Source organism: Cebus imitator, unplaced genomic scaffold, assembly GCF_001604975.1.
Source record: "Cebus imitator isolate Cc_AM_T3 unplaced genomic scaffold, Cebus_imitator-1.0 Scaffold523, whole genome shotgun sequence".
NCBI classification, from domain to species: domain Eukaryota; kingdom Metazoa; phylum Chordata; class Mammalia; order Primates; family Cebidae; genus Cebus; species Cebus imitator.
In genome coordinates, this window is record NW_016107838.1 from 824289 (window position 1) to 847241 (window position 22953).

Consider the following 22953-nt stretch of genomic DNA (forward strand, 5'->3'; position numbering starts at 1 on the left):
ACAAACAGGCCTTACTGAGTGCCCCAGTGTATCACCGTCAGCTCACTCCCCATTTGTGTAATCACCCTCCTCCACCACTATCCACTCTTTATTCAACCTAAGCATAAAATACACAAGTTTGCCTGTCTTTGAGTCTTCCTTTCCTCATGATGGCTCCTGTATCACATGAAACACATACTAAATATGCGTGCCTGCTTTTCTCTTGTTTTACAGTGAAGGGCCCCAGACATGTACCTAGCAATGGGTGAGGAAAGAAATCTTTCCTTCCCTACTGATGCAGTGTCCCCACCCAAATCTCATCTTGAATTGTAACTCCCACAATTCCCACGTGTTGTGGGAGGAACCCAGTGGGAGATAATTGAATTGTGGAGGTGGTTTCCCACCATACTGTTCTCATGGAAGTGAATAAGTCTCACGAGATCTGATGGTGAATAAGGGGAAACCCCTTTTGTTTGCTCATTTTTCTCTCTCGTCTGCTGCCATGGAAGACGTGCCTTCTGCCATGATTGTGAGGCCTCCCCAGGCAGGTGGAACTGTGAGTCTATTAAACCTCTTTTTCTTTATGAATTACCCCATCTTGGGTATGTCTTTATCTGCAGCATGAAAACGGACTAATACAGCTATGAGGCCCAGGATTTGTTTGGCAATGAAGTGATCCATTCATCCACAAGAAGTGGGTGGAGCCAGGAAAGGCCAGACCAACCATTTGGAATACTGTTTTTGATCCACCCCCAGGAGGTGAGGATTGGCGGGAGCTGGAGGTGAGGATTGGCATTGGCGGGGACTAAGGGGAGAGCTCAAAGCAGGACTCCAGCCTCAGCAGAGGAACTGGAGGGCAAGCCAGTAAAGGCAGTGGAGCTGACTTGCGTGTTGCGGTGGGAAAGAGCGCACGGCCTGACCTGCCCAGATCTTCATGGGCTGAGAACAGTGAAAACGATGCCGGGCTCACCTGTCTGTGCTCACCTGCTGATGGCAGGGGGGCTGAGCAGGTGTTGAGGTGCTCACAGATGAGTAGGAGAGGAAAGGCAGGCATCAGCCTAAAGGCAATCACAAAAGAGAAGTGCATTGAGAATTGTAGCACTGTATCCATCAAAAAGGAAGCTCATCTTTTCCTGGGTGCCTAATTGTTTTAGACTTGACACTGCATTTGCTGATTTCTTTGTGAGGCTTTCTCCCAGTCCTTCAAACTTTTTCAAACAGGGACTCTTTTATTCTCCTTCGGTCGGTGCAGGGCAGCAGTGCTCACTTGCTGAGTGCTTCCTGACAGATGTAAGTTTATGGTTAGAGGTATGAACCCGCTTGCTCTTCTGAGCCTCTGTGATGCCAATTCGGTCCTTCACTGTTATTAGAATCGTCTGGAGAGATGGCTATAACTCCTGCTACTCAGGCCACACCTCTTATAATTAAATCAGAATGCTCGGAGTTGGGGCTACAGAAACTGGAGTCCTTTCAGACTCCCCAGGTGACTGCACTAGCAGACAAGTTTGAGAACCACGGCGTGGTAAAATCTTTCCTCAGCCTGAGCAGCCCATTAGCTTCACGGAGGGAGCTTCCACCATCACGAATGCCTAGGCACCCGAATCCCCTGTTCTGACTTCATTAGCCTGGGGTGGGTCTTCTGAAACGACATTCTATCAGCTTCTCAGGTGATTAGAATGCACAGCAAGGATGGGAGCTTCTCTCAAGCGTGAAGACCCACAGGGTGCTGCAGGGTTGCTGGGGGTGGCCCTGCCCACGTTTTCACTTAAAACCCCCAACTTTCAATGACACCGTGGACCTGCTCTAGTGTGAGTATACGGTTTACAAATTTCTGTGCCACCTAGCAGACCATTTTTTAAGGATCAAATGGAAGTTTCTATAATTTTTGTAGTTCTTTCCCTGTGCTTTTTATCATGATATTGAAACGTGACGGTGAAAAGCAAGCAAGGCATTTCAGCCCTCATGCTGCTGACTAGTTCCCACTGTTACCACCAAAGCACAGGGACCGGACCCAAGGCGTCAGCCTGTGCCACTAACAGGGACAGAAACCTAGCACGTTCAAGTTTTGACATGTTTCTCGCAGTTGTTGAAAACTATGAAGCATGAAATCCAGATTTATGACTTTTTAAAAAGTTATTTGTGGATTCCCAAGGCGATTATGTTCCCATCACTTATGCAGCCTAAAAAAAAAAAAAAAAAAAAAAAAAAAAAACTCAAATGACACTTTAAAAAAACCAAGTTTGGTGCTCACTGAGTTCCAGTGTGTCAGTTGTCTAAATCGCATTCAGCGAAAGTCAGGGAGAACAAAAATGCATTCTGCCTTCCTTTAACTGCTAGTTGGTCACGGAGAACAGAAAGTCCCATTTGTATGTGGCTTTTGGAAAAGCTAAGCCGGGAGCGATTATCCTGATGCACTTTTACTTTTTGCATAAAATAAGAATGTGAGGACGAGGTCCCGAGAGAGCCACTTTTCATTTCCCAGGCTTTGCCTGCGATCCGCTTTGACAGCATCACAGATTTTATTTTTGCTGGGAATCCCATTATCAAAGCAATGCCTCCTGCCCCTGACACACTTTGCCAGGTAAACCATAGTGGGTAGGGCAAGGGCGGCCAGTTCATGGTTGCCTTAATACACCCCCTCCTCTGCCATCACCTCCTTTTTTGTCTGAATAAGTTCTCTGGCAGCTCTCTCAACTTTTATGTCTGAAACATCCTAAAACATCTCAGTATTAAAACCAAGGCCGATTATCTAAACCATGCTCCCATGCCTGACAACACGTTTTTGCCTGAGGCCTTTTCCTGCCGAGAGCCATAAGGACCCTCTCAGTCATGTTCGCTATTTTTACTGGCCTTGAGAGTCTCCTTGCTTTGACATGCTCTTGTCTCCGTTGTCAGACTGTTAAAAGCTCAGGCTTCTAGTTCTCTTAAGTAGATGCAGATGTGTGGGGCTGCATTGCCACTGAGCCCTCTCCTCTTCTACAAGAGCTAGGATGGGGACAGAAGGTGGTTTGGAAAACACAAGCCACCTTGATTTTAGACAAAGAAACTCTAAGCTACAATCAGGTGTCTTCATTCGTAACATGTAACTTTTTCTTAACCTGTTCAAGCCATGCTGTTGGCTACCGATGAGAATATCCTTTTATAACTTACCTGAAATCTTACTTCTTGTCCCAACCATTCCAGAGTCTGGCGTCAACTCTCATTGCGTGCTGCTCTTTCAAGCCTTTCTAGTTCAACTCTTAGTGAAAACCATAATCTTCCTCCGGTCTGTTTTCTTTCTGCGGTGACAAAACTGCCCAGAGAAAGGAAAAAGAACAGCATCTACCTTCTTTCTTTTTAGCTTGCTGGTTTAAGACTTTCTTCCCCCCATGATGAAAAACTAATCCGTCTGCTTAGAAAGTACAGACCCCTAAGCCCACTTCCAAGAGTAGGGCAGATTTCCAAGTCTGTTATCTCTATTTTCCCAGAGCCCGGGGGTCTCCCAGGCCAGAAGTTGACAGAGCTGTCTTCATACACTCCTGAGACATCTTCATGCCAATTTCCTTAAAACTAAGAACATAGACATTGATTTTTCTTACAAAAAAAAAAAAAGAAAAGCTTGCTTGTTTTGAAAAACGTTTCACTGTCAGTGTTTCATATTACAAAACTGAAACTTGGAACTGCAGATTTAGCAGAAAATGAATCCATGCTCTTGTGGCTTTGCTTGTCACCTCTGCTCAGATGCCTCTCAGACCCCTCTCCAGCTGCAAGCTGCACACAGAACTGTTACTCTAAAAGAAAACAAACTCCTGTTTTTCCTACTACCGCTACTGCTACTGCTATTACTACACACATACACCCAGAGAGAGAGCAAACACTTCTGACACCAAATGTACGGGTCCTTTTCACACCAAACAATTCTGCAGTTCACTGCAGACACCAGCTGAGTGTCCTACAATTCAACTCTGATACCACTTGCCTTCAGTGAGGTGGTGAAGGAGTCAGCCTCACAAGCCTGCCCCCCTCCCCATGCCAATTGCCTGTCCCGGGTCTCCCTTCTACCTGGCCAGTAGTAAATCGGGGTTTCCCACAACCCCCTCCTGGGATTTGAAACTTGCTAGAGCAGCTCACAAAACTCAGAGAAACGCTTAACACTGACCAATTCATCACAAGCAATATTATGAAAGGATGTGAATGAACAGCCAAAGAAGAGATGCACAGGCCCAGGGCCAGGGAGCGGGACACACAGAGCTTCCGTGCCCTCTCAGGGGGCATCACCTCCTGCACCAAGGTGTGTTCAACCCCAGAGCTCCCGAATCCTTTAACATCAGGATGTTTAAGGAGCTTCATTACATAGGCAGGATTGATGAAATCACTGGCCATTGATTGAACCCCAGTCCTTGGGGGTTGGGGGTGCTGAAAGTTCCAACCCTCCAAAGCTCTGGTGAGTTCCTCTGGCACTCAGCCCCCAGCCTCCAGGACCCCACCTCACTTAGGTAGGGTTGGAAAGGGCTTAGGATGCTCTTCTGCCTACATCCCTCTGGGAATTCCAAGGGTTTTGGGGGCTCAGTGCTAGGAACCCAGGGCAGAAACCAAATACATATTTCTTATTATAGCACAGTGTCACCCCCTCACTCTGCCTGATTGGGTAATTAGCTGCTCCATCAGATTCTGCCTATTTAAGCTAAGCCCCCATTCCCCATGGCCAACCTTCTCTCCTTCCCAGCCAGCCCACTTCCTGGGCGTGATAACTCTTCTGGCCCTTGGCTAGAGAGCTGTTCTGAGGCTTTCATCCTCCTCCACCCATGCTCTTCAACACCAGTGCCTGCCCCGCTCAATGCATGTCCTCATTCCTGCAGCCTCCACCCTAGTCTTCCTGACCCCCACTACATCCAGCACCACTGATTGCAGACCTGCTCCGGCTCTCTCTGCCCAGCTGGCTGGCATGCCTCTGTTCTGACCTCCCTGCCTGGCCTGCTGTCCTGGGCGCCTCCTCCACTCACGTTGCCACCTCCCCTGCCTTTGCTCTCTGTGCTTTCCATGTCCTGCTCCTTCTCCCAGCTGGTGGTGCCTCTGAGAAGCAGACTGAGAACCACCTGTGACCCACAATTTTGTGGTCGTGGTGGGGGCAAAAGCTGAGGGTATGAGTTTAGTGGCTGTGCGCCACCCTTTCAAGCATTTTTGCTACAAAAAGATGCAGAGGAAGTGAAGAGGGAAGGGGTTTGCAGGATGGGAGAAATAGCAGCATTTGTGTGTGTGTGTGTGTGACTGTCTTGAGCCAAAACGTGACAATTAGGACAGAAGGAAGACCTGGTGGAGCACATCCTTGAGTAGGTGAGAGGGACGGGGTTGGCCTGGTGGAGGATCGGTCTTCCATATGGGGCTTCCTCTCCAGCAGCCTGGGGTTCTGGGGAAGCCAAGCCTGCAGAGGGTGCTGGGTGCCAGGGCATGGGAGGCATCTCTGTTCCTTCTCTGCCCTCAGTGGGGAGCCATGGCTGAGCGTGAGAAAGGGCTTGCAGGCTGGAGGCCAGGCAGTTGGGAATGGGCAGCGAGGAGGGGAGAATGAGCCGGGTAGAAACTGGGTAGAAACATGGAGGGCCACCTGGCCAATGATCGGGGCACTGGCACAGAGCTGGACCACCTGGGCGCTGCCTGTACAGAGAAGGTCAGCAGCTGAATTTAATCCAGGTCGAGGTTTGACTGAGTCCAACGTGGAGAGAAGGGCCAGGAATCACAGAGGGGTGGTGGGCTATGTGCTGGCTTAGGGGCTGGGACATGGAGGGGTGAAGGCGGGAGGCAATCGTGTCCAATGGGCATGGCCCGGGGCTGCTGACAGGGTGGGAGGTGGCAGCTGCAGAGGAAGCTGCATGAGATTCTGCAGTTCCCCTGGAGAGAGGAGCCCAAGGGACTGGGAGGTGAGGGGGCTGAAAGGGGGACCTGTGTATGTCCTGAGACTTGCAGGAAGTGGGGCAGGATCAGTGATGGAGACAAGAGTCATCAGGGCTGAGAGGAATGGCAGACACAGTGAAGCAAAGTGGGTGGCACCATCTGGCAGCAGGGGGTTGGAGCTGGTTTGTGGAGGACCAGGGAACAGGAGGCTTTGAGGTGGCAGCCAGGAGCAGGGACGGCTCTGATTGCAAACGGAGAGGGTTTGATGCAGAGTTTCAAAGGCCTTCATGTAATCCCCATCTGAAGGCCTTTTCTACCTTCATGGGATTGAGGTGATTATCAGAAGAGTTAGTGGTGTGCTCTGTTCCTACCTCTCTGGTTTTTCTAAGGTCCAGGGACTGCAGGTATTGCTTGTCCTTCTCCCTGGTGCCAAGGACAAGTTATTTCTGACTCTGATGGACTCACTGCAGCCATTGAGTAACTCTACACTGAGAATTATTTCCTAAAAATGTTTTGTTTTTCCAAATGGCGGGTTCTGGGTCTGCCTTCACCTCTTTTGTGATGATCAGCTCTTGGATCTGTTTTCCGAGATGGTGTGCAGAGCCAGGGATTTCACCAAAGCTTGGCCACGTGGAGAGGACCCGATGGAGAAGCACCAGCTGCCTGCCCTGCCTCCTTGATAGCTTTCTGCTGCCAGGCTGGCACCTCCTCCCCTCGCCCTCACCTCCTTCAGAGGAAGGCCAGCTTATCAAATCTTATCACAGCTTCGTGCTACCTCCAGAGAAAGCCTTCCTTCTCACCCTCTCTTGTCCCTCCCTGTGTGGAGGCAGGCCCCCTGTCCAGTGCCCGTGTGGCTTAGTGGGTGGTCTTTCTAAGTCATCAGAGGAGATCAGCAAACATGCGTGTCCATTGGCCAAGGCCCAATCTGCAGGCAGCCTCATGAAAAATCAACCTGACTTGTCTTTGTAGGTCGATGCCTCTATCTGCCTCTCTGTTGTTATTGATCCTGGGGGGAAAGAGATGGATTATTTATTGGAAACCTCAAAATCTCAACAGCTGAGCTTTCCTACAAAGGGCGTGGCCCCTGTGGCATCTTAGAGTTCACCTCCCCCTTTGCACACAGGAAGCCAGTCACATTAGTGGATTCCTGGTGAGATTGACCTCTCATTCCGTCTTGAATCTTCCTCCCTTCCCCAACCCCATACCCCACCCTTCTTCGTTCCTTTTTTTTGAGTCTTCCTGTTTCTGATCTCAACCGCTCCATCTGTCTGCACAGTGAGCCTCCTAACACACGGATCCCGCCGTGGACTCGTCTGCTCAGTTTTCTGAGGCCCCCAGTAGCCACGCCCACACCACATAATCACAAGCAATCTGGTCCACACCTCCTCACTCGGCGTGCATGTAAATGTTTTAGCAAGTTAGCCCTTGCAAATACTGCCTGCCAACCCCTCGCGCCTCACTCCCAGTGACCCTGAGCTGTGTTCACCCATGCCGTGGGCTTTCAGACACCCAGAAGCAGGACCCGAGGGGCTCCTATGTGCTTTCCTTGAGGGACTGTCCTGCTCACAACTCCGTGTCACATGGCACCATCATGAAGTCCTCCTTAAATGCCCCAAGCCCACTCAGACTTTCATTTTCCTGTCCATGAAATGTCCGTAGCTTCTGGGATGTCCTGAAGAAGCAAAGACTGTGTCCCTCTATTTCTGTATCCTCAGAACTTAGCCTGATACGTAAATGAATTCACAGTGCAATGAGTTCACTAATCACGCAACAAACCAATGTGCAGGTACTTCTGCAGGGAGAGATGCTGGGGTGAGAGCACTGATTCTTGGCTCAGCCCTGAGTTGGGGGCAGGGGGCAGGTGCTGGGAAGAGGATTTTGTGTCTTAGGAAGCATCAGAAGGCCTTGCCAGGATCCAAGAAAAAAATGGAAAGTAGACCAATGTGAGGGTTAAAAGAACAAATTTTAACTTTTAAATGTATGTACACCATACAACTGACTTATTTAGTTTATAGTTCTATGAGTTTTAACACACATAGAGATTAACGACTAATTATAAGATTGTAGGGAACTGGAAAAAGGCATGCATTAAGAAATGATATAGCATATTTGGGGGACAGAGAACAGGCTTCATGAGGTCAGAGTCTATTTAAAAGAGACAGTGGGCATTGCAATTGGAGGGGAAGGTGGGGCAGCAGGGTTTTAGAGGACCCCGAGTGCTGGGCTACAGGATTCCATAAAGTTTTTAATGAGGTTGGCTGCATTGTGGATCAGAAATATAATACCTTGAGGAGGGTGTGAGTAGGCTGTGCTGATGATTGCATAACTGACTGTACTAAAAACCACTGAGTTGCACCCAAAGCTTCCGTTACTGAGCGCTTTACCAGTTAGGAAGGTTTTCACGTATTCCATACTTCAAGGTGCCTTGACTGTAAGGCCTGCCAGTGATTCCTGGAGCACTCTGAGGAAGAAGGCTATGAATGAGAACCACATCCTGTAAGATGCGTTAAAAGAACAAATTTTATCTTTTAAATGTATGTACACCGTACAACTGTATCGTTGTTGTTGAGATGGGAACGTGCATCTTAAAACTGTCAGAGAGCCAAGGAGTGACTTTAAAGGGTGAGCTCTACCTGGAGGGAAAAGCAAATGTACTAACTGACATCTGTCACCCTGGACTGGAGTAAGTGAACCATCAGCCTCCCCTGGGGTTTCACTTCTTGGTCATGGATAAATAGCTGGGATTCCTTGAAGCTAGAAGCCTGGGGAAATTCTGTTCTGTTTAGCTTTGTCAACAACACAGTCTGCCTTAACTGACTTGTAGGTAATAGATTGGGAGGGGCTGAGCTAAAACCCGTTAAATCAGATGAAGACACAAATGCAAGCACAGGAAAGCATGTTAAAGCAAAGCTAATGTCCCTTCAGCCTTAACTGACAGATTTTCCAGCAGTCCTCATCCTCTGCAACCCAGGGCTCCTAAGAGGAGCTCATGGCAGAAAAAGGTCTCTGGCTTCTGCCACTGCCTCCTCAACTTATGCGTAGACATCAGTGCGTATCCATGGATATGAAATGATCATTTTATGACACCATTAGCAGAGGAGAGCAGGAACTCTTCCGAACCCCACCCAAAATTCACTCTGACTACGAAGCCGTCCTGTTTATCTTGGAGGGCACTTAACCCTGGAGCAGTCCATCAACTCCACTGACTCCCCTTTTCTTTCATGAGTTCCTTTAAAAGAGACATCTTGGGTTCTGTAGGGGAATATTTGTGCTTCATTGAAAAACTCCATCTGAGGTCTGCTCACAGGCTACCAGCTTATCTGCTTGCAGCCTTCATTGCTTGGGAGCTGTTTCACAACTTCATAAGTTGTAAAGAGCTACTGGCAATGCAAACCGCCTGTCTTTGGACAGGAAATGAGTTCTGTCTGGTAGAGGGGACGCTACCTTGTAGGAAAGCCAGCTTTTTTATTCTGAATCTATAAATCTGTTCTTCAGATTCCCCTCTGAACCAGTTACGGCATCTGAGTTAAGTATAGTGAATACATTGTGTTTATTTTATACCTGTATGAAAGTTATGCTTTTTAAAAAATAGATGAACCTCAGAGGTACCTCAGAGATATTCAGAGATACTTAGAGACACCTCAGAGGTACCTCAATGAGAATTGAGGTGATAACAAAAATGAAATAGCACCACACCACCCAGCCATTGCTCCCCGACTCATGCCCTGCACGCATTCCTGTTTCTGGGGTGTGTGCGTGTGTGCATATGTGTGTGTGTGTAAAGGTTTGAAGTGAAATTAGAATTGTTGGTTTTTGCTGGCATGGGGGGTTGTTTTGTTTTGAGACAGGGTCTTGCTCTGTTGCCCAGGCTGGAGTACAGTCTCACAACAATCACAGTTCACTGCAGCCTCAACCTCTCAGGCCTAAGTGATCCTCCCACCTCAGCCTCCTGAGTAGCGGGTACTATAGACGTAAGGCACCATCCTGGCCAATTTTTTATTCATTCATTCATTCTGTAGAGACGGGGTTTCCCTGTGTTTCTCAGGCTGGTCTCAAATTCCTAGGCTTAAGTCATACAACTGCCTCAGCCTCCCAAAGTGCTAGGATTACAGGTGTTAGCCACTTTGCTCAGCCGAAGTTAGAGTTTAGAGTACATTGCTATAAACTGCAATTACAAAGTGGATTGAAAAGTTAATGAAAATACTCAACAGCAAACTAACTTCAGAATTTGTGCCTTTGAGGCTTTTCACCTTGATCTCCAGATAACACATAGGCTTCCTGTTGAGAGCCGGTGGAGACACAGTACGAACACTGTCTGCAGCGTCTGGCGCTCCTGTCAAGCTTTTGTAATGTTTGCAGCCTTATAATTCACAACTAACTTTTAAAAATGTACCAGTGTTAGGGAAATGGTGCTTGGCTACATAGGAAAGTTGACTAGCCAAGATCAGAATTTCGAAGGCAATGTCACAGCACACAGTAGCAAAGCAATTTTATGACATGTGCCTTCAGAGGTAGAGTGGTCAGTCTGCAAGGGTAAGGTTATGTTAGTAATTGTGTTTTTAGATGATTTCATCAATCACCAAGTACCTGTGGTATTGTTGGAGTGCAGGGGCGCCCTCAGCTCCCCTGAGAGGATGTTTCTCCAAATTTCTTGGTCTCCTGCTCTCTCAAGAATGAGAGAGGGGACCAGGTGCACTTGCAAAGTAAATACTGGACCCCAAACAGAGGTTTGCAGAAAAGTGGTTTTATTTAGGTAAAGGAAGAGGAAAAAGAGGAGAAGATGAGAGAGAACTTCCACATGAGAGAGAGTGTGTGGAAGGGGATCCAAACTTGGAGTCCAAAGGGGTGTGGACGAAGGGGACTTCTAAGCTGGGAGGAACCCCCACCTTCCCCAGGACCCCTAGCCAATGAAAGGAGTTCCTTAGAACTTCCACTGGAGTGATCAATTTTTGACCCTTTCCCGTGCCTGTGAAAATTAAAACAGAGACCTTTAAATCTCCTGGATGGAGAAAGATGGGAGGGGGGCATGGCTCTGGGAAGTTCTTGCTCTTAAACCTACTCCCCTACGTGGACCCGGAAAAAGAACACCTTTCCTCAGTGTGCAAGTTCCAGGCGCTGAGACGATGAGTAATAACAGCTTCTGTCTCCCGTGCTGGGGACATGTCTCATTCTTGAGACCTTCCCTTACTGGAGTGAGCTTAATCAAAGCTCAGAAATGAGCAGCATCACGTCCTATTGTATTGCCATGGAATAAAACTGTGCCAATCACTATAGTGTGTAAGGCAATGAGTTCCTGGGACAGGCATGTTCTTGTAGACATAGGGGAGTATATTTATCTAGTGGGATAAATTCCCTAACTAGACCTTGACTAAGCTTCCCCAGAAATTGTTACTTATGTTTGGAAAGTCATCGCACACACAGTCTCAATGGTTTTGAATGAGGAATAAGATCTTTGTAATCCTTTGTCTCCTCTGATTTCAAGCTGAATAAAAAGAAGTATTTTGATTTGTAGACTTTTGTATTATGTACTTGATACTGAGGCTAGGGTCCCGGTCTTTTTTTTTTTTTTTTTTTTTTTTTTTTTTTTATGATTTTTCTTTTTTTTGCCATGCTGGAGTGCAGTGGTGCGATCTCATCTCATTGCAACCTCTGCCTCCCAGGTTCAAGTGATTCTTCTGCCTCCGCCTCCTGAGTATCTGGGACTACAGGTGTATGCTATCATGCCTGGCTAAGTTTTGTATTTTTGGTAGAGATGGAGTTTCACCATGTTGGCCAGGCTGGTTTCGAACTCCTGACCTCGTCATCCACCCAATTCAGCCTCCCTAAGTGCTAGGATTACAGGTGTGAGCCACTGCTCCCTGTCTTAATCACCATTCCATCCCCAGCACCTAGCACTTGCCCAGCGGACAATAAGTGCGCAATGAATGTGACCAAAAGGAGAATGAAGAATCAAAGAAACTAGCTACTGAAGTCACATCCTAAACATTGAGAGGTTAAACTTCCTTTTCTACTGCATTAGAAAAAGGCTTATTTACTGTTTATCCATACTGTAAGATAGAGATTTGATCTCATTTTTTGGTTAAGAACAACCATATCATAAATGTGAGCATGTGTTGTGTGTGCATTTTACAGAATTTTTAAAAATACACAGAAGGCTGTTCACAGTGGTTAACTCTGGAAAATGGCAGGAGAGGCAGGGGCGAGAACTGATCGATTATTTATAATCTCAGTGATGAATAGGATAACCAAAAATAGGTGGATTATTTAAAATTATTATTATATTAGGATACTTTGGGCTTCTAGAAACAAAACTGTAACAGAAAAGTCACTTAAAGAATTTAGGACTTTTTTTCTGACATAAAAACAATTTTAAAAAAGGGATGATATCAGTTTGGTCCATCAGTGACTTAGAAGTGTTTTTAAGAATCTGGGGCTTTCCGCCTTCCCACCGGGCCATCTTCAGCAGGTCCCAGGGCCTCTGGGACTTCGCATTAGACATGACAGTGTCCAGCAAAGAAGAGAAGCATTTCTGCTTATGCCTCTGTTTATAATAGTGAGAAAAATTCCCCAGAATTTCACCAGCGATTTATTCCAGGTGGCATTGGCCAGGATTGGGGCCAGCTGTGCCGTGCTTGGTTAGCATCGTCATTTACAAGGGAAATGCACTCATCATGATTCACTTGGACCGATCCTGGGACATCTACTTGGGCTTGAACACATGGCCAGGTGGAGGTTGGTGCCCCCCGAAAAGGTCTGTGTTCTGCCAACAAGGAAGACACAGGCAACAGTGTCTAACAGAAAAAGCCCCTTTTTACTTTACACCCTTCCGTATTGCTTCAACAGTCAAATACTTTATTTTATTTTATTTTTTGAGACAGAGTACCGCTCTGTTGCCCAGGCTGGAGTGCAGTGGTGCCATCTCTGTTCACTGCAACCTCCACCTCCCAGATTCAAGCGATTCTCCTGCCTCAGCCTCCCAATTAACTGGGATTGCAGGTGCCCACCACCACGCCCAGTTCGTTTTTGTATTTTTAGTGGAGACGGGGTTTCACCATGTTGGCCAGGCTGATCTTGAACTCCTGACCTCAGGTGATCTGCCCGCCTCGGTCCCCCAAAGTGCTGGGATGACACGCATGAGCCACCATGCCCGTCCTAGTCAAATACTTTCATAACGAACTTTTTCAATGTGTGTGTCCTACTTTAAGATAGAAGATATTCTTTCTTGATCCCGTTTCCATGCAGGTTGGCCCCATGATGTGTGACTCACTATTTGGCAAAGCAAATCTCTTGTCTTGCATCAGCTCAGTCTCTTTGGCTGAAAATTAAATCAATAGCCCTTTCCACCACCTATCTCCCAGGACAGGTTACTAAAAATACGAAGTCACCATCTAGGTAGAATCACCATTTGCCCCTGCTGCCACTGCCACTGTCACCAGCAAGTCACATGAAGGCTGCTGAGGCTCGGTACTAATTATGCTGCAAAATGAAACACAGGGGAAGAGAAAAACCGAATTCCATGAACATATTTAAGTGTATTGGCTCTCCTCCATTGATGTTGGAGCTATATTTTCACAGTAGAATCTTCTTTTGTTAAATATCACAGTAGTATGAAAATCTAGCAGAAGAACAGGTCACTCTTTCTCTGATTTTGTGAGTGATGTGGGCTGTGGAACTTACTCTTTGCTGCTCTTCCCCCAGCCCCCACTGCACCCCTGCCGCTGGGGTCAGCCTTGTTGGCTGCCCCTGACTGAGAGGACCCTGCCCTCACCCCAACCCAGGTTATACTCCTCTGAGAAGACCCCTTCATCCCTTCCCCCACATACATCCCCTCAAATTTCTAATTTGCCAGAGCCATTGATTTCAGATATTGTAGGAAAAATAAGCAAGGAAAATATGCAAAACAAAACACGGATGGCATATAACGCACAGTATCTCTCAGAGGGTGTTAACACTCAAAAAGAGGTCTTTACCAGCCTGAAGTTAGGAAAATGTGTGTTCAGAGTCACTGGGCCTTCCTGCAGTCCTCTGGATTAACCAGATGACCACACATTGCCAGCACGAGAAGCAGAGCAGTTTCACATCCCTGGTTCTGAAATGTTTCCCAACAGCTCATTGAAACAACCCGCAGATACCTCTCTGCCCCAAACCCAGTGTGTTTTGGGAATGGCTCTAGGAATTCTGCTTGATGCATTGCCTTACTCTCCCGTTCCCCGCCCAAACCTTGGTGTTGGAATTACAGCAATTCCTAGACTCTATAGAAGTCCTGTCTGCCAGGAGCCTTGAGCACACTGGACTGAATGGCGCCCTTCCAGCACACCCCAGCATTTGCAGTGCGTTAGAATCTTGCCGTCACTTGCACATGTTGCCATGTTACTTTAACGGGAGTTCAGACTAGATACAGCTCTTCTCTGCTAACAGTTGCTTTTCAATATTTTGTTTGAGGATTGATAAGAATTCAAAGGCTTATACCTTTTTTTCCCCCCTTTTGTGCTAATAAGTTTGTTTCCTTGGAGTTTTACTCATGGTTACTTCAGAAAATGTCAGTTTTATGCCATTAATGTCATCATCATCTTCGGGTTCTCAGATTTGAAATTCACCGGAGCATGGGAGCCTTATGTTCAGTCCATTCTTTTGCTAAAAAAGGAAGGAAACTTCAGCAGCTGACTTACGCTGTGGAGGCTGGAGTGGTTCCACCGCTGTAATTCTCTCTCTGTCTGCCCACAGCTGTGCCGAAGCGAGCGCTACTTGTCTGCAGGGCCGTACCGTGGAACCCTCTTTGCTGACCAGCCAGTGATGTTTGTCTCGCCTGCCAGCAGACCCCCAACGGCCAGTCTCTGTGGACTGGTTCACCTGTGTGGAGGCCGGGTCAGCCAAGTCCCCCGCCAGGCCAGCATCATCATCGGGCCCTACAGTGGAAAGAAGAAAGCAACAGTCAAATACCTGTCAGAGAAATGGATCTTAGGTAAGAACGTAGGCAGAGATACTGTTTTGTGGTCCTCATCTATGGACAGATTTCCAGGGAGAGCAGTGTCATGCTCACACCCCCTTCCACGCCGCCGGGGCATCTGGGTTGATGTCTCGGCCTCCAGCATCTGCCCTGGCGGTGGCTTGTGATCTCCCTCGGCATTCCTGCCCTTGCCGTCAGCTGAAGTACAGTTCACAGGGAAACGGGAAATCTAACTGGACTTCCCCGCTTGACTTCCCTGACTCGTGTGAAAAGCCTCGTCCATCCAAAGCCACCCCGAGCCACCCCTGTGGGCACAGGCTCCCCAGGCACCCCTCCTTAGAACCTCCCTCCCCAATGCCTCCTTGTCCTGCTTCAAGAGTCCCTGGCAGCGCCCAGCATTAGGGCCCAAGCCCCTGTCCCTGTCATCACCGCTCCCAGGCACGTCTCGTGATCACTCCATCTGCCCATGTGCTCAAAGGGAAGTAAGGGGATGCCATCCTTGATTTCACAAAGTGAGCACTGTGACTGTCACATCCCACCCTGGCACTCATGGAGTTGCGCCAAGCACTGTGTGTGATTCTGGGGAGGAAGAGCTGGTAGGAGCTGAGCGGTGACCGGAGGAGGCTGGACCCCCACCCTGTGCTAACAGGGGGCTCCGGGAGACATAGCCACTCCCTGGAGAAGGAGAAGGGGGTTAAGGAAGAGTGTGAAGCCAGGTTGGCCTGGGGAAGGCGGAGGAGGCAGGGGCAGCATCTGCGCTAGAACTTAACCACCCCGCAGAGTCAGGTGTGGCAGGACAATCCTAGGGCTCCACGGTGGGGAAACCCTACATCCTCCTCCACGGGGCTGTGATAGACACGTTCGTTTGCTTGGGCTGCCATTGCAGAATACTGTGGCTGGGAGGCTTCCACAGCATGCATTGCCTCTCAGTTCTGGAGGCTGGAAGCCTAAGATAGGCAGCAGTGGTCTCCCCTGAGGCCTCTTTCCTGGGCTTGCAGGCAGCTGCCTTCGTCCGGTGACCTCACGTGGCCTTTCCCCTGTGCACACACATCCCTGGTGTCTCTGTGTGTGTCCATGTTTTTTCTACTCTAAGGATAACAGTCAGATTGATTAGGGCTTACCCAATGGCATAGTTTTATTTGTTTTTATTTTTTTGAGATAGTGTCTCACTCTGTCACCCAGACTAGAGTGCAGTAGCAAGATCACAGCTCACTGCAGCCTCAGCCTCTCTGGCTTAAGTGATTCTCCTGCTTCAGGCTCCCAAGTAGCTGGAACTACAGGTGCACACCACCACGCCCCGCTACTTTTTGTTTTTTGTAGAGGTGGGGTCTCCCTGGGTTGCCCAGGACAGTCTCAAACTCTAGGGCTTAAGTGATCCTCCTGCTCTGGCTTCCCAGAGTGCTGGGATTACAGGTGTGAGCCACTGCGCCTGGCCCCAGTGGCATCTTTTTAACTTGTCTTTTTCAAGGCCCTGTCTCCAAATACAGTCTCATTCTAAGTTACTGAGGGTTAAGTCATCAACATAGGAATTTTGGACAGACACACTTCAGCCCAGTCACAATGAATCACTCTAGTTTCAGCCCCTGGGGCCAAGATCCTTACCTGGTTTCAGAGGTATATCCTCTCTCTCTCTCTCTCTCTCTCATTCTTTCATTCTTTTTCTCTCTCTTTGCTTCCATCTCTTTCCATGTTTCTTGATCAGTTTCCCTTCTTAGTACTTGCCCTTGTCTCTAAATCCCAAACTTCTGGCTTTTCTCAACCCTTGCTAAACATTATCCCTTAAAAGACAAGTAGATGCTGTGTTTGTCCAAGTTACATTTATTTGTAACTACAGACATTTTACAAATATGTTTTACATGATTGATGGTCATCCTTTCATATATTTTTAAAGCATGGCAATCAAAAGTAATTTTTTATTCTCTGGTACAAAGTAATTCATCTTTTGCCTGGAAACTAACTTCAAAAAAAACCCCTATGATATTAGCCACAGTCCAAAAGCTAAAAGGGTGTTCACTCTTTTCTAAATGCCAAGAATATAACCTTCAGAACATCCTGTGTTCGGAACCAGCAGGGTTTTTTTGTATTTTGGAAAAGTGTATTATCAGAAAGCCACCGACGGCAGAACAGAACTGGGCCTGAAAGCGTGTCTGGTCCAGCTGAGGGAACTATGCAGTCCCTATCAGCAGCCGGTCTTTCAGAGCTTGGAAGGGCTGTGCCGTACAGGGCCTGAGCCTGCCTTTGCACTGTGATTCCAGGTTGGGTGGCTCTGACGGCCCCTTCCTGTGGCTCCTGCATCCTTGTGCAGAGTCATGCTCGCCTGGCAGCTTCTCACTTCCTCCGGCTGTTTTGCTGTTCTGCTCTCCCGCCCAAGGGTTTTCAGGAGGTGAATGTCTAGCTGCTTAATCCCAAGGCTTCGTTCCTGCAAAGCCCTTCAGAGTTCTCTGACTTCCAGGGCTAGGCCACTGTAACTCTGTCCTGTTTCTGATTTCTCACCAATTATGCCATCTGTGTGTGCCTTTGGTCACATCTGGGTATGATATGTGCTGCAGCCCTCACCCATAAGACAGGAGTCCCCTCACTCACCAGCCACTGGCCCCTAGAGTACTGGGCCTCTCCAGTGTACCGAGACTCTCCAGCCCACACTCTGGGATGTAAGATCACATAGTTTTCCAATATTTATTGATTTGTGTTTTTCTCTTTGTGAACTGAATTCCAATCCAATAGCTGCAGCTATGTGGAAATATAGGAGAGTTTAGTTATCTGTCGGTACACACATGCGTAAACCTATAGAAAACATCCCAGGGCGTTGCATTTCCTGCCTCATCCAGGTCCAGGATGGCCGCTTGCTTATTCTCTGACCAGAAGCAAATCACATACTTTTTATTAATTATTATTATTATTATTATTTTGAGATGAAGTCTCACTCTGTCACCCAGACTGGAGTGCAGTGTTGAGATCTCTGCTCACTGCACCCTCAGCCTCCTGAGTTCAAGCGATTCTCCTGCCTCAGCCTCCCCAGCAGCTGGGATTATAGGTGCCCGCCACCATGCCCAGGTAATTTTTGTATTTTTAGTAGAGATGAGGTTTACCATATTGGCCAGGATGGTCTAAAACTCCCAACCTCAAATGGCCCTCTTGCCTTGACACCCCAGAGTGCTGGGATGACAGGCGTGAGCCACTATGCCTAGCCTAAATCGCCTATTTTCTGTGGGACACATTTACTTATTGTATGAAACAGAGTCATAACCTCCACCTTGCCTACCCCACGAGACAGTGAAAGGAGATAACGCAGACAGTGAGAATGCCCCATGGCGGACATAGTCTTGCTAGTTAAGTATGGCAGAGTGACAGTGTCCATGGATGTGTCCTGGTCATCCCTGACCCTTTGTCAAAGCGGCATGGTATATTTTGGAGACTTTTTTTTCCTCCCGTTAACTTCCACTATAATAACAAATGCTTCTCTGGACAATATTTCATTCTCAAAACGTTGCAATATTGAAAAAATCAGAGGAATATATATCAAACCCTTTTAAAGCACCAACTCAAAAAAAAAAGTTATTTTGTTTAAATAAATTATGAAAAGACAGTACTCAAAATATGTCAATTAAATTAAACTGGAATATCAACTGCTGTGTAAGGTAGGGTCCCCAGGCATCTAAGAGTAATTTGAGCTGGGCATGGTGGCCCATGCCTATTATCCCACCTACGTGGGAGCTTGGCTTAAGCCCAGAAGTTCAAGGATGCAGTGAGCTATGATCCCACCACTGAACTCCAGCCTGGGCAACACAGCGAGACCCCATCTCTAAAAAGAAAAAAAATTCATTTTTCAGCACCTTCCTATTGTTTCTAGATCTTATAGCCTTATTTTGCTGCCCCACATGGCTGGCATTGAACAGAAAGTGGAGGTGTGAAGTCACCGAACAGGACTCAGCATAGGAACTGTAAGCCCTGCCTCACTCACTTGCTCCATGGAGAATTGCATCCGTGCCGCGTTGCCAAATAATGGGGTTATCGGAATGGTCATGATTACGTTCCCTGTTAGTTCCCTAGAGTCTTTTTTCCCTGAAACTGCACTGTACTTGGGCCAAGATTTTTGATGAGTCATACAACCAGAAGGAGAAATGGAGTTGGTTTTATTATTATTATTTTTTTGTTTGTTTTTGAAAGAGTACACACTTGTGAGTGGTTGAATATGGATAAAAATAAACAGGAAAACAAAAATCCAATACCCAGACCTAGAAAATAAAATGTTACCTTTACTTGATATCAGTATTACATATTATATCTGAAAGCATTCGCTAATGAGTTCATTTCCCCCAACGCTACCATGAAACATAATTCCCATTTTACACATCACGAAAGGAAGACCCTGGGGCCTGAAGGAACTGGGCTGGAGTGAGGATGTCAAGCCCGCGGGTGGAGCTCTGAGCCCCGTGCGGTCCTCAAGGGTCTGCGACATTTGCGCTGTGGTCAGCTCTGTGCACCCTTCCATCCATGCTGCTGTTATCACCAAGGGCTGGCTTGGCCTTTCTCGTTAGCGTATTTCCACTCTCAGGCGCCCTTTTATTGTCTGGGTTCTGTTCAAGTGATAAGACATACATTTATGCTATTGTGGGAACATAATGTAATATTCTCAACAGCATTGCCAAAAAAAAAAAAAGTTTAGCCTCCGCATGATTTCCTTATAACTTACAAAGAAAATGTGGTTTGAATATGTCGCCATGTCGATGTTTTCAGGAAAAAGATCCCTGATAGCACGTGGGCCTTCTCATGCTGGTCTGGCTTGTTTATCATTTCTTGTAATGACTGACCAGAAAAATGCACCACAGTCACATGGGGCCATTCAAGAGGTCTCAGGCCTGCAGGCTTCCTAATTCGATAGATGCGTGAGGCTTGATCAGAGTCACTGAAGTCCATTGTCTAGATTAGGAACCAGTCGCAGAGAGGGGAGGCCTTCTGCAGAAGCTGTGAGAGTGTCAGAGAGGAGCGTGAGACAGGGAGTTCTGCCCCTTCCAGCCCTGCTTCTCCCGAGACGGCCTTATTTTATTTTATTTTATTTTATTTTGAGACAGAATTTCGTTCTTGTTGCCCAGGCTGGAGTGCAATGGCATGCTCTTGGCTCACTGCAACCTCCACCTCCCAGGTTCAAGCGATTCTCCTGCCTCAGCCTCCTGAGTAGCTGGGATTACAGGCACATGCCACCACGCCTGGCTGTGTTTTTAGTAGAGGCGGGGTTTCTCCATGTTGGTCAGGCTGGTCTTGAACTCCCAACCTCAGGTGATCCACCCGCCTCAGCCACCCAAACTGCTGGGATTACAGGCGTGAGCCACCACGCCCAGCCAACGGCCTCATTTTATCCCCACCTAGGTATATACACCCAGGAGCTCAGCAACCACTCAGAAAATGTTTGTCAAATTCCAAGACACAATTGAGACAATATGAAGAATTATTTTTCCTTTGAATTGTTCTCAAAACAGGTGAAATCTACCAGGATATAAATGAATGAGAAGTAAAACTGGTAGAATTTGGTAATGTCAACATCTGATATGTTTAGGCTTTTAAAAATATGCGCATCACCCAGGCACGGTGGCTTATGCCTGGGTGATGTACATATTTTAGCACTCCCAGCATGTTAGGAGGCCGAGGCGGGCGGGTCATTTGAGCCCAGAAGTTCGAGTCCAGCCTGGGCAACATGGTGAAATCTCATCTGTACAGAAAAATACAATAATTAGTGGGCATGGTGGTGCCAGTCTACAGTTCCAGCTACGTGGGAGGCCAAGGTGAGAGGATCACTTGAGCCCAGGGAGGTCAGTGCTGCAGTGAGCTGTGATCACACCATTGCACTTCAGCTTGTGTGACAGAGTGAGACACTGTCTCAAAAAAATAAGTAAATAAAAATAATATGTATATGTAAACATTAGTGAGTTTTTAAAAAATGAACTGCTAGCTTTGGAAAGGTTTGCTCAGAAAATGAATGTCTAAGCACTCCCTTCATGGCATTCATTGGTCAAACTAATGGTCCTAGAGAGTTATCTTTGAAATTTCCTCACCTGTTGGGTCCCCTTCATTAGACTTATGCAAACAGAACTCAACTCCCTGGATGTGAATTGTATCAGAGATGTAAAGGTTGAAAAGCCTATGAAAAGCAGAGAAAAAGAAAACCTCCTAGAACACAGGAGTCGGCTGCCTATTCAATTCAGAATAAGAAATGTTGTAAACAAGGCAACATTTTATATCCATTAGAAATGTGGTGGTTGGTTTGAGAAGTGAAACCAGCCATTTGCATGCTGCTCTAAGCATTTTGGTTGTGGCGGGAAACTTTGAAGACTACTTTGCTGTACACATTCACAAAGTCCCCCTGCAAACACTCCCCTGCTTAGGGAATGCTCAAGTGTGTAGCAACTGCCTTGCAGCTCTGAGGATCATAAACTTCAAAGCTCAGCCTCCTAAATGGGAAGTTGCCCTTGGTTTTAGGCTATCTTTGCTTATGGACCGACTTAATTAATGCTTTGGGTTATGGCTGTAGGAGAGATTTTCTCGTGTCTTTGGAGATGGACTTGCTTTCCCATTTGTTGTTGCATATTAGGCAGTCGGTGTTGAATGAACCTAAAGTGACAGGGCTCATGTTATGGGCTGAATTTTGTCTCCCCAGGATTCATAGGTTGAAGCCTTCCCCATCCCTAGAACAGGATTATATCTGGAGCTAGGGCCTTTGAAGACATAAATAAGGTAACATGAGGTCGTAAGGGCAAGGCCATAGTCCAATATAACTGGGGTCCTTACATGAAGAGGAAGAGGCCAGGCGTGGTGGCTCATGCCTGTAATTCCAGCACTTTGAGAGGCCAAGGCCAGCAGACCAGTTGAGTTCAGGAATTCAGGACCAGGCTGTCCAACATGGTGAAACCCCATCTCTACTAAAAATACAAAGTTAGCTGGGCATGGTGGTGGGTACCTGCATTCTCAGCTACTTGGGAGGCTGAGGCAGGAGAATCCCATGAGCAGGAAGCAGAGGTTGCAGTGAGCCATGATCCTGCCATTGCACTCCAGCCTGTGGGATAGAGTAAAACTCTATCTTAAAAAAAAAGAAAATGAAACACCAAAGATATGTGTACACAGGGCAGAGTCCAAGTGAGGACACAGGGAGAAGATAGCCATCTCTTAGGAAGCCTCAGGAGAAACTAACCCCTGTGACACCTTGGTTTTCCTGCCCTCCAGAACTGTGAGGAAAAAAAAATAATGTCTGCTGTTTAAGCCACCCACCCTGTGGCATTTTGTTATGCTGGCCTGAGCAAACTAGTTCAGCTGAAAATGAATTGTAAGATCACCTGTGGAAATCTGCTTTTAGACAGCAGGAAACTGAGGGCCTCCGAATTTCTAAGCCAGAGTCATGCAATGAATTACCGACAGACCCAGAACCCCAGCCCCAGCCCCTGATTTTCAGTTCAGAATCTTCCTTGGTAATAAGCAGGATCTTATGCTGGGCCCAGCGAGTGGAAAACTCTTTTCACTTACACAGCCACTAACTGTCTTGGTTCCCAGACTGCATCCCACAGAACCTGGTGTTCCACAAACAGGACTGAGACAGAGGGGCCCCACCTTGAGGTAAAATAACAGTCAACTTTCCCAGTTTGCAGCAAGGGAAAAGGGTATTGGATGAAATGATCTCATTTCATTTTTAAATCCATTTTTCTCAAATGTTGGTGCTTGAAAATAAATGGATAGCAGTAAAGTAATCCCAAAGAATGTAGGAGGAAAGAGAGAAAAAAGACAATGCCAAATGTTGGCAACATGGCCGCAGTGCCAACAAGAGGTTCAGCAGTAGCAAAAAACTGAGTTCTCTGGGGGCAAAAACTTATAAATAGTAAAAACCCTAACAATGTTGAGAAAGAAAGGAAGAGATAGGGCTCCATGAGAAATACTAAGAATGAAATTGGAGGTATAACTGCAGCTATAGTACGGATATTTTAAAATCATGAGAGAGCATGATGAACAATTTAATACCAATACATTTGAAAACAGGTAAGATGGATAATTTTTTAGAAAAATGTTACCAAAATTGATTCAAGACATAGAAAATCTAAACAAGTTCAAGCATTAAAAAAAATTAAATAGGTAAAATATGTGCATCAGCTGGGTGCAGTGGCTCACACCTGTAATCC

General features: G+C 47.0%; 1 protein-coding gene across 4 annotated transcripts in view; it reads left to right on the forward strand.

Annotated features, from left to right (window-relative positions):
• MCPH1 (microcephalin 1) overlaps positions 1-22953 on the forward strand; it is a 244616-nt gene that overhangs the window by 209110 nt on the left and 12553 nt on the right. For 3 of the 4 annotated variants that reach the window (XM_017514369.2, XM_037733416.1, XM_017514371.2), the window contains one exon: positions 14572-14809. The exons of the other annotated variant lie outside the window; for it this stretch is intronic. In XM_017514369.2, coding sequence (XP_017369858.1) covers positions 14572-14809 — 238 coding nt within the window. The remainder of the gene's footprint in view (positions 1-14571; positions 14810-22953) is intronic. 4 annotated transcript variants of the gene reach the window in all.